The following is a 15,414-nucleotide window of genomic DNA, read 5'->3' as shown; positions in this document are numbered from 1 at the left end:
CGTCTCCCCCATCATCCAACCAGTGTCGAACTTTTCTTCCTCATCCACTGTCCCAGTCGGGTATTGTACCTTCCTAATCCCTTTCTTTGTCTATGTACTGGCTGCTGATACAGGCAGGACTTCTGAAAATGCCGCCTCCTACCCCTCTCCTGACATCTCTCTGTAACCTCACTGTGCATGCTGTCACTCTTCTGTCTCCTGACAGGTTACTGGTGTCTACATGTACCACGACATGTATTCACCTCTCCCCCATAGTGATCAGTCTTCGCATCTTTCCAAAGTCTTAGTCTAAGAACCAAGAACAGGGATAAGATGCCTTAAACTAGGAAAATCTTAACACAATATTTAGTTCTTAAAAGGGTAAAAGCATGAACTGCTAAAGCATTTAGCAATTTGTGACAAATACAAATAATGACCATACTACGTGGCTAACACCTTGTCTGACTACCCTAATTTATATTGCTAGTCAAGCATCCAGAGTGTAAGCAGACCTATGATAAAAAACAGAATAATATGGATAACTGATCATCAGGTGTTGCTCCCACACATGCGATGACATACTTCGTTTTAATGAAAACGGTGTTTTGCTACATGTTGTTTATATCCACTAATGTATGCGGATACATTTTCTTACAGCACAGCAAAATGTGATAGGCCAATTCCTTGAAATACAATCCACTGAATCAGATACACAATACATCTAACAACAACGACAATTCTTTACAAAAAAACCCCACTAAAAATCTACATAAAGGACAGTATAGGAGGTTGTTCCTGCACTTGCAAAATAATACAAGCAGCTATAATCTTATCACAGAGTTAGGAAAAGTAAACATCTGAATCACTTATATTTACTACTCAAAAATATTAGCCAAAATAAATTTATGTAACTGCAAACATCTTCCAAACTTAGTACACACTACAAAAAACAAAAAGTGTGTATAAAAGCCACAGACAACAGGAGTTGCATTTTAATATTGTAACCACTTTTGTCTTTATTCATTCAAAAGACTTCAGACTATTTTCACATCATACCAGCAATCCAATGAATATTCTCTCCACAAGCATGTCACAATATTTAAAGAACTATATATACAAAAAATAAGTACTTTACTAAAACACAATTATAACGCACAATTAAACTAAAGTTCTAGAATAAAAAAAAATCCTTACACTACTTGGGTCTTAATCCCCCCCCCCCCCCAGTTTACTGCTCACTATTTCATATAGACCTAGTGAAAGATAAGCTCCAAGCTGTACCTGCCATCTCAAATCCCTAACATTCAACTAATTTTCCAAAATCACCTTTTCTATTACAGGTTCATATGCAAGTACTAGGCTATCGGCCTAAGTAAGCCTAGCCAACAAGGTTCCCTGGCTTGTGCCATCCAAGAAAGTTATTTTCCTGTGCCCCTGTTGAGCAGAGCCACAGAAGTGATCCCCAGGGTGTATTTCCCATTTCCCATCCACTTATCAAGATTTTTCTTGAAGAGTGCTAATGAGGAACTTTGCTTGACATAGATGGGTAAGCTTGTTCCAGAGTATGGGAAGTCTCTGGGACAGGAATCTATCCCTCCAGCATATCCTGTTTATTGTGGTGACAAGGTTTAGGTCCATAGAGTGTGTAGTTCGAAGGGATTGGGATTTCTTTAGGTGTAGCATGTCCAACAGCTCTGGGTTTGACATAGCTTTATACGTTAGGCAGTGATCACCTCAGAGTAGGCGATATGCGACCGATTAAAGCTGGGTTTTTTTGAGACGGTCAGTGTAGGGCATCTGTTTGAGGCCAGTAATCCTCTTTGTGAAGTACTTCTGTGGCCTTTCCAGCTGCTGCAAATGTCTTGTGAGGTACATTCCAAAAGGGGTGTTGTACTCTCTAATGGGTCTGAGTGTCGAGTCGAGGGGAACTATGACCTCTTTTTTCCTAGATGAGAACCATTTTGTGATGTGGTGTGCCACATAGAAGGATTTCCTGACTATTGTGGCGATGTGATTATCAAAGGAGAGACTACTGTCCACCTGGGTCCCCAGGTCTCTTATCACACATTTGGCATTAAGTAGACTGCCACCTATGTGGTAGTTCATAGGTACAGAGTTTTTACCAAAGGGGATGACAATGCACTTTTTGGCATTGAACTTGAGGCCATGGCTCTCACCAGGCATCTGTCTCATTGAGGCCCTTCTGCAGGATGTCCACATCATTTGGGGATTCAACTATGGCTCCTAGTTTGCAGTCATCTGTGAACTTCATTAGCCAAAGGCCTTATGTGTTAGCCTGTACTTCCGAAAAGTAGATAACAAACAGGAAAGGTCCCAGGACTGAACCCTGTGGTACTCTAGTTGTCACTGGTTTGAAGTCAGATTTGGAGTCTGCAACTTTTACAGTGTGGGTTCTGTCAGTGAGCCAATTGGCAACCCATCTTGTGACATAGGAATTTATACCTAGTTTAGTGAGTTTAGCTATAATTCCAGAATGAGGGATGGTGTCGAAAGCCTTGGCGAGGTCAAGATAGGCTGTGTGAACCACCTTATCCTCGTCTACAGTTTTAGTGACTGCCTCAAAGAAGTCGATCAGGTTCAGGAGGCATGATCTGCCTTTCACAAATCCGAACTGGGTGGGGTCCAGAGTTTGGAGGTTACCAATGTCTTTGTTTATGAGTTCCATGATAGTTTCATGGCCCCCCACGGGCGGGCTTGTTAGGCTAAGTAGGTGTAGTAGTTCAGGGATCAGTGGTGGCTCCCCCTGGTGGGTGGGATAGCTGTTGCTGTGCGTCAAAGCCGGATGCGAGACTATCACTGAACATGGTGCTTAGGTGGAGAGTCAGTTCGTTCTGAAGTTCGTGTAAAACGCAGCCTTGGATGTTGCCCGGTCCCATGGAGGCTGTGTTTTTGGCTTTAGAGAGTGCAGCTTTTACCTGCGTAGTTGTGATTACAGGGACTCTGCATTCTTCCTGTATAGATATGGACCCTTTAGGGGGTGAGAGGGGGTAAAGTTAACACTGAACCTATCTGCCAGGACGTTGGCAATATCAGTTGGTTCTGTAATTGTGATGCCATTGTGCTGTAACTCAGAGCAGATCTGGGTGTTGCCACTGAGATTCTTGACATAGCTACAGAATGCTTTGCGGTTGTCCCTAGAATTAGTGGCCATTTTGTTTTCATAGCTATCTTTAGAGGATCTTGTAAGGGATCTCAGCTTCTTACTGAAGCTGACCAGGGAACTCCTCCACTCAAGGGATTTTACTCTCTTTTGCAACGGTTTCTTCCTTCTGTTGTACAGTTTGTTTATAGCAGGAGACCACCAGATTGGCTTCCTTTTGTTGGAGGATAGTGTATTGGTTCTGTTTGGGATAGCACGATCCATGCACTATTGTAAGTTCTTATACAGTGCATCTATGTAGGATCCAGCAGTCGTAACTGTATTGTCCATCTGCATGGGTGTCATGAAGTTCGCCACTTCTGTCTTAAGAAGCATGAAGCTGGTTTTGGAGAAATTTTTTTACCGTGATTTCCTTAATGGGGGGGTGTGGGCGGGATGTGGATATCTAGGTCGATTAGCTTATGGTCGGATCTGACCAACGAGGAGTTGACTTCAGGTGTGGAACACCGGTCACTCATGTTAGTAAGGACTAGATATTTTTGCCCCTGGTGGGGGTGTAGAGAAGTTGATCCAGGGGATTGGAATTTATGAATTCCAGAAAGCGTTGAGCAAGGAGCTGGTACAAGAGGAGTTTTCCCAGTTAATGGTGGGGTAGTTGAAATCACCCATTATTAGGGTGTTTGTTTGAACCCTAATATTTTCCAGTATATCAAAGAGGAGTGGGAATCCTGGGGCATGGTGGGAGATCTGTAGCAAGCTACAATTTGGATTGCAGTTTTGCCCAGAGTTAATTGCACTTGGATAACCTCGGATGCACTATCCTGAGCAACTAGCCTGGAGGTGTGGATATCCTTAATGAATATGGACACACCTCCACCTTTGGTGTTTCGATCCAGGTTAGGTGGCCGAAAAGTGTGGTATGAGTTATAGCCTGGTAATGCAGGGGTGCTGTCTGGAGCCTTGAACCAGGTCTCAGTCACTGCACAGATATCGATGTTCTCCATTTCAAGGAGTGCCTCGAGGGAGTGCATTTTGAGATTTAGACTTCTAGCATTGAGTAGCATTACCCTCAGTTTTTGCTTGCCTGTTCCGGTTACGGTGGTGAATTTGTCATTTGAACCTTGCCTAAAAAAGGCACTATATGGGCAGCAAGAGCCTTAGCCAGTATCCAGAATCCCAGGGATGACAGGTGCAGGCCATCTCTGGCAAAGCATTGTGGTCTGTCGACCATGTCATGCCAGATACTGGTTCCCCTTAGAATGACACCAGAAGCTCAGCCAGTTGTTGGAGCCAATCATTTTGTCCTTGTAATGCGGAATCATTCTGGGTGATGGCAGGATGCTACTCAGGGCTATGGTCATACCTGCCTGGGCTACAAGATCGGAGAGCTCTTCCATGTCTCTTTTCATGTAGTCCAGGGAGGTACATCTTGGGTCATTCACACCAACATGGACAATGACAGAGCCATATTTGTACTTGTTGTGGAGTGACCTGAGTGCATGGGTTATGTGGCAGATCCTGGCACCAGACAGGTAGCTGACAATAACCTTCTCCTTGTTTAGCCTGGTGAGTGGGACATCAGTGTGCCTGACTATAGAGTTATCTATGACTAGTGTTGTTTTGCCTTATGGGCTGTGGTTGAGTGGCACACTGAGTCTGTGGCTATGTGTCATTTGGATTGTGTTGGGGGGGGAGGTTGCTTGCGTTTCTGCTTTGGAGGTCTCTGTTGCTTGAGCAGATTATTATCAACAGCCTCCGCGAATGTTTTTATGTTTCTATGTGTGGATTTGAGTCTATATTAGAACACTGAACATTCAAAATGTCAAGTGTTCTAATATCGAACCCTAGCAATTGAAAAAAAAAACATTGAACATTCGGAACAGCGAATTTTTTCCTAGGGAAAATATTTGTTGTTCCAAAACACATACACACAACACAAGCACACCAAACAAACAGTAATCCACACACATACACCTAAACTCTTACACCTAACCCTACACTAAAATATACATACACCACTAACTATCCACTTACCTTAACCCTAAGGTCCGTCACTATCACACAGTCACCTTACCCGCACCCTAACCGTAACTCACCTAACCCGCCCTAACCCACATGTCCACATAATAGCACACTTACCTGAACCCGACCCGTAAATTTCCACCAGAGCGCTGAAAATACCGAAGCAACAGAAACGGACAACCAAATTCTTTCCCTAGGAAAAAATTTGGTTTCCTGTCACTTCGATATTTTCAGCGTTCGCTGAAAATGGGCCGATATTAGAACACTCGACATTTCAAATGTTTGGTGTTCTAATATAGACCAATGGATTTTGGTGGTGTAGGTTTAGTGGGACTATGTGATGAGTGTGGTGTGGTACAAGTGTTTACGTTCTCCTCTTGACTGTCAAGTTCAGTCTTGGTTGGAGAGAGCTTTACCTCAGTTTGGCTAGATAAGTGCATCTCTCACAGGTTGTGGTGTTGGGTGGTAGGAAGAGAGGGTTGTCTGTATACATGAGACAATTGCTACATTGCCCCAAGATGCCCAGATTCAGATTCATCAGCTAGACAGTAGAGAACACTGGGAGCTGACCCTTGGACTCGCATCATTTTTTTTCTAGAAGTAATCCAAATTTCTTAATTCCTGAACACTTTTACAGAACAACAATAAAGTGCATTAAACTTGTTTTCAGTCTCAATGGAGTACAAATGATCCTTTATTTTCAAAGAAATTTTCCTTTCCACCTTGCCTATATAAAATAACCGATATGTATCACAAAGTGATATATATGTGTGAGTGTGTGTGTGTGTGTGATTAACTATATACATATATATATCTATAATCACCCCTTCTGCATTAGTTGCACAAACCTTCTGTCCCTACATATCTATCATACCTCAAATGTATTTATTGAAGGTTATTTATTTGTCGTACTTGCAATATCTACAAAACCCATATGAAGGTCCTTTTCTTACTTTGAAATCTCCACTTTTCATTAACATTCATTTCCCACAAAAGTTATCACCTCTCCTGTACCTAAATTTCAGAACCGCCCTAACACAACCCGTACCACAAAATTTGCTTCAAGTATTTTCCAGTTTGAAACTATAACCCCTCTAACAGTTGAACCAAACAAAGAATGGTCTAATACCATTCTACTGACCTCGTTTTCTCTTTGTACCTCTTTCACTTGACAGAGTACTGATAGTGGATTTAGCAAATGGCTTACATTTTTCAATCCTAATGGCTTTTACTTCAGCAATTAAATGATTATATTTAAAGTATATTCCCTATACAAAAACATCTGCTTAAAACTCCACCACCAACGCAAGAAATTCTTCACATGACTCAAGTCTAGAGGCCATAATTAAACTTCTCACCACAACATTCTTTTTAAGCCATAATGGATGGGCAGTGGTAAAACGTAAAAAATTATTACTCACAACATTCCTTCTAAAAATCCTTGTACCAATAATTTTCTATTCTTTGTCTTTAAACAATTCAATATCTAAACTGTTTACTATCTTGAATTTTCTGTTAAAAACCCAAATGCAGTTGACTTTTCAGTATAATCTAAAAATTTAAAACATTCACATCACTACTCCACATTAAAAAAAAGAATCTTCAGTAAATTAATAGCACCTGTTAATGTAATTCATATAAAAGTGAAGTACTAATAGCCTTTTCTTCTTAGTCTAAGATCACCAGGATTGTGTAGCTGTGTGTGTGTGTGTGGGGGGGTTAACACCAATAAATCGCATATTAGTTATACAGTATTTTTACCAAGTATAGTTTTAACCAACCTTGCTAAATACAAAGCTTCTTCTTGTAAAGTGGCAGAATACAGAGATTTTACATCCATCATCACAAACCATTCATTTGCATCACATACAAAATCCTTAACTTTAAGAACAAAATCAAATGATTTTTAAGAAAGGAATCAACTTTAATTATAGCCATATTTAAAAAACATTATCTACTACCACTGCAAGTGGTTCATTTCTAGATTTGGCTGCACTTAGAACTGGTCTAAATGAGGGAGAGTTCCTTCTCCCATGTAACTCAGAAAAAAATAGTACAATCCTAGGTTTTTCAAAAGCCAAAGAAATCCAGCAACTTTTCATTTAGCTTTTACCTCCATAAATAAATCTGAAATAGAGTAGCAGAATCAATGTCTTTTTTAGCTTTAAAATTTAATTTAAATTAACTTTTCAATATGCTTTCTTACCATTCAAAAAAGTTGTTTACCTTCATATAATCCATCTTTATAATCACCATCATCCCATGCTGACCTGCTTTCAAAAATATTAGATTCTTATCCTTACAAATTTCAGTCCCTATTTTCCTTATGCTTTCATCTAAAGTTAAAAATAAAGTATTTCTAATTTCAAAACCCCATGTTATTTACAAAAATATTCAAAGTTTGAACAATAAATTAGTCAAAATATACTAGCTTTCTTAATTTCTCTATGCTGGCAGAAGTATTAAACATACCAGTTTTTACACAAGTGTAAGTTTAATTGCCTAATAAATGTATTTAAAACAAAAATGGTGTTCATGATGACTGGTCTAATTAACTATAACTGACAGTCCTTTACTGAGAAAAATCATACTTGCACTATCTATAGGGTACATAAAAGTAAAACAATGCTCATTGGTTATTTCACACAACTGTACTGGTAATATCTTCCACTTGGTTGGTTTTTTTTTGGTATTTCCCTGTATTCTATTTCTTCCATTACTGGAAAATAATCTTGCTTGTCTGTTCCCTGTACTGTAGTGACATTCAGTTTCCTTCTATCTCATTCTAAAAAAAGTCTTCCTTTTTTCTATTCTATTGCTCCCTGATTGGTCTCGCCATCTTTTCAGACCTTGTTGAAATCTCCTGTTGCCAGACATATTGTAGTCCCACTTCCTCAATGGCTGAATGTTTAAATGGTTTAAGTTTATTTTTCTCTCTAAAAAAGCTCCTACTTCCTTTCCTCTTATTGCATGTAAACTATTACTTCTTTGAGATTAGCTCTCTCATGTAAACCCCTATTGCTGGTTTTCTTCGCAGTGTAAAATCTACGTTTCTTTTAACCTTTTTTTCCATTTACATTTCCTAACAAGAGTTCATGTTTTTAAATTTCTCTGAAAACTATTTTAAATTTTTTTATACAACGTTGATTCACAATGCTCATTCATTTCTTCTGCTATAGCTTCAACTTCAGATCTAAATTCTTTATGCAAGTCATTGCCATCTTTCATAAAACTGCATAAAATGCAAATCTTTTGGGATATGCTAGTTAGTAATACAATAATGAAAATATAAAAGTGTCCCACATTAGGCTCTTACATTTTAAACCAAGTTGCATGAATTTATCCCCAAAATCACTTTACCATTCCTTTGATTACCATAACTTTCTGTACCAGGCCAGCAAAGGGGTTGTACCTGGAATTCTAAAAAATGAACACCACCACTCTCTTTAAGACCTCTGGAATTAACAGCAATAACCTTGGACCAGGTCTTTGTTCTTTTGTTGGTTTGCATGCATAAACTGAGGTCTGTGATAAGAAAGTCTCCAATGCCTCACACATATCCACTGACATTACAGAAGAAAATGTCTTCACCTTTCCTCCTCCATTCAAGGGATGGCCCCTAGACCATATTTCTAGTGTGTGCTAATCCAAAGCCTGCTTCTGCCCCTAACCTAGACAATACACCTTACCTTACAAAACCCTTTTCCATAACAGTATCACTATTTGGGGGGAAAAAGGGGGGCTCTATGTAGTGGAAGAGTTTTGGTTGCATGACTGCTTTGCTTCCTTTGATCACAGCTGTTCTTTTCTTTTGTGTTGGTTTGGGTTTTTGAAATGCAAATACTGAACTGAGTTCAATGAATCTGCATTTCAATTTAATGTCACAGGTGCGCACACACACACACACACACACACACACACACACACACACACACACACACACACACACACACACACACACACACACACACACACACACACACACACACACACTTCCACTCCTGAAACACTGTACTTTACACAAAAGAGCAACTCTGACAAACACACACACAAAAATCTATACACTTCCACTCATGAAACACTGTACTTTACACAAAAGAGCAACTCTGATAAACTGACTTGACTAGCTACACTTTTGAATCTGAAGCAATCTGGTCCACTAACTTAGTTGAGCAATGGTGCCGTCATCAACTATCTTGCTCTTTCTTAAAACTTTGCATTGGATAAAAGGTTTTGTGTTCCTTAAGACAACTGTACATATTATGCAGAAAAGAGATATGACAATTTTACTTCTGGTATGAACAATTCATTATCACTTTGATTCTAATGAATACAGTAGTAAACTTCATTAAAAAAGTGTACCTTTCTATAGGTGTATATGATCCAGTAGCAGAACCTGGGTTGATGTAGAACTTATTTTCATGCTCAAATGCCTCAAATTTATGTGTGTGTCCTGAAATAAGGATGTCCACATCCAGCTGACGTTGCAACAAAGCTAAGCTGGCCATATCACCCCAGGGAATAGCTTGGTGTCCATGTATTAAACCAATTTTGAACTGCCCCACAGTTACAACTTTCTGTTCAGGGTAATTCAAATTCTGCAAAACAAAATCAATTTCAACACATTATACAAAGTGCAAAATTTAAAATTAATCAGATCGAAACACATGACTTGTCAATTTTGTTAAGGATACGCAGAAAACTAGGTTGAAACAGTAACCACATATTAGATAGTTAAGACCCATACAGACAAATATAAAAAGATGATGCTTTCACACCTCATGGTTGCTTTCTGAGATAAAAACCTTTATGTAGTACAGTATATACATGATGACACATACCTCAAAAAACATTATCTGGTAGTTAACTGAAAACCCTTAAAATACCTTAATATCTTTTCTACCTTCTAAATAATGAAACCTAGAAAACACAGACGCGCGCGCACGCACACACACACACACACACACACACACACACACACACACACACACACAAATAGACTTTGGAGAACTATTCCAGACATAGTTATCAGGACATGACATTATACAGCTACATATTAACAGTTCTTAACACCTTTATTTTTAAAGTGGCTTTATGCAGCCCTAGTTATTTAGACATGATGGGAACCCAACTTAATTTTTTTTTAAATCATAAAACTGTTTTCAATATTATCGTATCAGTGAATTTAGAAACCACCACTGGTTAAAGAATATTATGTTTAATTTCTTATTTTCTAAACTATGTTTGACCAATACACTTCTGGTATTTTCAGTAGTGGTACCAAGATAAACTTCCTCATTTTATTTCTTAAGCAAGTTTTCAGTTTTAACTGTATTACAATACTGAGAACTGCAAAAATGCTACATGAACGCCAAACTCGGATAACCAGGTTTCAAAACTGTGAAACATGCATTTAATCCAAGCTGCTCCAGTGCACATTACAACTGCATTACTCTGTTCTTTTTTCTTTACAAATCTCACAGGGCACAATACCAAACTATTTCAGATATTACTAGCTCTGTTAATTAATAAAAAAGGTTTCATTCCCACTACAAACGAGAAAAAACAAAATGTATACCAATATGAAATATTTTTAAGTTTTCTTTATTTCCTTAATATTTACACAGTCAGCTCTTTATTGTCCATTCTTTAAATGGGACATACTGGAGGGCAGTTGTGTATCACAGAACACTGCTCCTATGGAACCAACTTCCACATAAAGAAAAGTACTTCTATTACTCTATTCAAAAATAGTTTGGATGACTGGATAGGAAAACATAAAAAATTACTCCGGTTTAGCACCATGTGCTTCACGGAGAGGGGCAACAAGTAAATCTCCTGACATGTCTGTTCAGTCACCACTACAGCATACCAGAGGAATGTAAGACTACACTTCTTAATATCCTCAAAGATCAACAGCTTAGTATGCACCTATGAACCTCATTTAAGGAAGCAGTTTACTGTTCCTTTTGTCAACATTTTAGAGCATATACCTGTTCAGTCACTAATTCACATAATTAAATTGGGTCACCTATTCATTATCTACTCACATTCATCCTCAGTTCATTAGCCCTTCTTAGTTTTACTGTCTTCCCAATAAAGGTAACCCCTTGATCATTCTGTTACACCCAGTTCTGTATCCTCATCAAGTAGTGATCTGAGATGCTGTTAACTATCCCTTTCTTTTCGATGTACCCATCATGAAATTTGTTACAGTACAAAGGTATTCCCTTTACTGAGAAACCTAGGCTCCAAGTGACCATCCTTTTCATAACTATGAAAATGTAGGATTGTGTCTGTTGTGCTGTCATTACATCAGAAGTAAAAAGACATATTTCACTAGTCAATGCAAAGGTTCTAGTCCTGCATTTTGTGTGAGACCTAAACTTTCATGTACTGACAACAACGTACCACAATGTAAATAAAGACTCAGATGCAGTTAAATCCTTGAAGGTAGAAAAGTAGTCCTAAGTGCATTTGTGTACAGACATCTTATAATTCAGTGATGCTTGTTTTATGAATTGTCCTAGAGAAACTGACACACTGCATCACATAAAAGGTACAAAAATGCATTGTTTCCAATGATTTCTATTGTTACAGTCAAGCAACAATTTCCTGGGTAGGGGGACAATGATAGTATCCCTCTGCCTTTTCAACAGACGTAATAATATCCAGAATACATGTACACCAAGTTGTCATAAAACCAAAAGTAAAAGAAAGAAATTCATAAACAGTGCTCCACATAATACAACGTTTTTGTTACTACATTGAGAGTGAGGAATACACTCTGCATTGACAGATGTGCTGTTGTGTAAATCAAGATCATAATGCAGTTAAATTACTGAGGACAGACTGACCACCTTGAATGCATTCTGTAGGAGTATCCTACACAATCTCTTAATGCTTACTGCACACTGTCATAAGGAAAGTGACCTTTTGCCTTACACATGTACTACCACATGCAGTTTCACAGAATGCTTGGTTTCATAGTCTGACACTGTGCCTTGTTTTCAGTGGGGGATATATGATCTGTGTTCAAAAAAGCAGGTGAAACTAGTGTCCAGAGCAAATGCTGACTGACCTGTCACTCCACTGGAAGAATAAAAATCAAACATTTCAGTCCACAGGCAACATTTCTGCTATTACCTAGAGAGAGGCAGGCATAAAAGCCATGTACTGATGAAGGCAATGCTCTGTCATGTAAATCAAGCCTGAGATGCAGTAAAATCCTTCACAGCATAATGGTAGTCCTGAGTGAGTTTAGCATATTCTACCGTAATTACACAAACACATACATTATAAATCATCATAAGAGAATTAATATATGGCTTTGTACAGGGGACCATAGCTCTTATCAAATAAATATGGAAAAAGCCAAAAATCATAGAGGGAAGATGGCCCAAAATTAAATATTGTTCTTACTAGAATAATAAGTCTTAAATTAGCATGCATTTTCTGAAAGACACGAAGTCTGAAACTCAAATGTCTGTCATTATTTAGTGACCGCAATCCTCAGTGATTTACTAGAAATCCACACATTTTATGAGGAAGAGGCAAAGATCTGGACATTGTGAAATTCTGGCCAGTTGAGAGGTATGCCTACTACCAAATATCTGGTATCGCAGTCTGGCATAAAACAGGGACTATATGGCTTTTAGCTCAGGAAGCAGGGTGAAAAGTACAGTTTTGTACCTACCATAAATGTAGATGTTCGAAGATCCACATTGCTGCAGTCCTTACACTTGGGTAGTCCGCTGTCCTCGGTCGGCCCGAATATCAAAGTATAAGGGTGACGTCGGTCAAGGCGCATTTGACTGACATCAGGACGCCAGGGTACAAATGCGCATGACCGACGTCATATCCTCAGTCTTTTCTTGCCCCAGATGTCAGAAGACCCTAAAAAGAAAGGTCAAAACCAAAAGACAGCAAACAACCAACCAACCACCCTTGCACTAAAAATATGTACAATATATACAATATACACATATTGACAACCCAACCCACACAACCGCCCTAACTACAGAGGGAAGGAGGAGGGACTGCAGCAATGTGGATCTTGAACATCTACATTTATGGTAGGTACAAAACTGTACTATGTTCTTCATCTCACATTGCTGCAGTCCTTACACTTGGGTAGAATCCCAAAGCAGAGGAAAGGGAGGATGGCAAAACTATAAGGAAGCAGGAGCTGCCAAAATACCCTGCAAAATAGCAGTGGCAAAACCAGCCCTAGATTTAGAATAAAGTGGAAGGTGATAATGCCTAGAGAAAGTATGCACTGAACTCCAAGTAGCTGCCTCCAAAATATCTTTAGTTGCCACCACCCTCAAAAAAGCTGTCGAAGTGGCAGTAGCCCTAGTGGAATGAGGCCTAATCCCAGCTGGAATCTCCTTGCCATGATGGGAATAACAGAAAGCAATGCAAAACCCAATCCACTTAGAAATAGTTTGTTTTGACACAGGCTTGCCCTGAGAACTCAAAGCAAAAGAAACAAATAACTGCTGAGACTGTCTGAACCCTTTAGTTCTGTCCAAATAATATCGCAACTGCCTGTGTACATCTAAAGTGTGCAAAATCTTTTCCCCTTTATTTTGGGGATTTGCATAAAAAGTAGGCAAATGAATAGTTTGGTTTAAAGCCACACTAGAAACCACTTTAGGCATAAAGGAAGGATTAGTACGTAAAGATACCCTATCCTTATGGAAAATTAAGAAAGGCTCAACCGCCATAAGGGCCTGCAACTCAGAAACCCTTCTTGCAGAGGTAATGGCCAACAAAAGCAGTCTTCCATGATAAATATTTCAACTCGGTAGTAGCTGCAGGCTCAAAGGTTGTAGAGTGAGTTTCTCCAACACAAAATTGAGATCCCAAGCAGGAGTAGGAGCTCATTGAGGGGTCTTATATTCTTTGCCCCTCTAAGAAATTGCTTGAACAAAGGATGAGAAAACAATGGTGGGTCACAATCATAGTGAGCGAAATTGCTGCAGCATGAACCTTAATAGAAGAGAAGGACAAACCTTTGTCCAGTAACTCAGTAAGATATTGGAGAGCCACACTTAAATTAGGCTCAGAAACATCAAAATCCTTTGCTGCACTCCAAAATAAAAATCTCTTCCATTTATCACACTTTCCTTGTACTAGGCCTTCTAGCTTCCAAAATAACATTCAAAACTTGCTGTGGAAGTTGAGACCCACTATGGTTCAAAACAGAATATGCCAGGCTGTTAGGTGAAGAGAGTGAAGCTTGACACTGAGCAAATGACTGTCCTCCTGAGACAACAGGTGTGGAATCAAGGCAAAGGCCATGGAGGCTCCGCACCAGGCTTCTCAGTAATGGGTACCAATGCTGTCGAGGCCAATCTGGAGCTATCAAAATCATCCTTGGCTTGTCCTGTCTGGCCTTTAGTAGTACCTTTGGGAGGAGAGGCAGAGGTGGAAAGGCATACACATGAAGATTGCTCCAATTGAAAGAAAGAGCATCCACTTTCCAAGCTGTGGGATGAAACCTTTCGCAAAACTTTGGCAGCTGGTGGTTTAGTGGAGAAGCGAACAGATCTATGTCTGGAGTTCCCCATGACACTGTCAATTTCTGAAATACATGAGGATCCAATTTCCACTGTGGGGATCCATAATTCTGCTCAACACATCTGCTAAGGAGTTCTGTGCTCCCTGCAGAAACCTTGCCTGAAGATTTAGCTGTAAACTGAGAGCAGTCTCCCACAAAATCATTGCTTGCCTGCATAGAGGATAAGAATGTGTTCCCCCTTGCTTGTTGATGTACCACATGACAGTTGTGTTGTCTGTTAGAATCAACACCTGCCCTGGAAGAAGTAAATCCTTGAAAGCTATTAATGCAAACTGGACTGCTAACATCTCCTTCAAGTTGATATGTAGATGTTGTAGTCTGGCAGGCCACTTGTCTTGTATCCACTTTCCATTCAGATGAGCTCCCCAAGCTTTGTCTGAGGCATCTGTCGTTAGAATCTGACTCGCCTCTGGCCGGGTCACAGAGAGTCCCTTGTTTAGGTGACATTCCTGAGCCCACCACAACAATTCCTTTTGAATGCAAGGTATTATTTGAATGACAGTGTCCAGATCCTGGCAGTGCTGTGTCCATACATTTTTGAGATACCATTGTAACTTCCTCATATGCAGTTTGGCATTGGGAAGCACCAGAATACAAGATGCCATGAACCCCAAGGCTTGAAGGACTGTCCTTGCAGTCAGCCTGGACTGATGAGACAATTGATGAAAGTAAAGGGAAAGATTCTTTTGTTTGTCCGGGGTCAAAA

General features: G+C 39.5%; 1 protein-coding gene across 3 annotated transcripts in view; it reads right to left on the bottom strand.

Moving 5' to 3' along the window:
* The window catches only part of VPS29 (VPS29 retromer complex component), a 138,137-nt gene that overhangs the window by 25,662 nt on the left and 97,061 nt on the right, over nucleotides 1-15,414 (bottom strand). For all 3 annotated transcript variants that reach the window (XM_044068640.1, XM_044068641.1, XM_044068642.1), the window contains one exon: nucleotides 9,485-9,720. In XM_044068640.1, the coding sequence (XP_043924575.1) occupies nucleotides 9,485-9,720 (236 nt within the window). The remainder of the gene's footprint in view (nucleotides 1-9,484; nucleotides 9,721-15,414) is intronic.

Source organism: Protopterus annectens, chromosome 4.part0, assembly GCF_019279795.1.
Source record: "Protopterus annectens isolate FY-2018-M chromosome 4.part0, PAN1.0, whole genome shotgun sequence".
In the NCBI taxonomy this organism is placed as follows: Eukaryota; Metazoa; Chordata; order Ceratodontiformes; family Protopteridae; genus Protopterus; species Protopterus annectens.
Note: the sequence above shows the minus strand (reverse complement) of the source record. Positions and strands in the feature narration are given on the sequence as shown.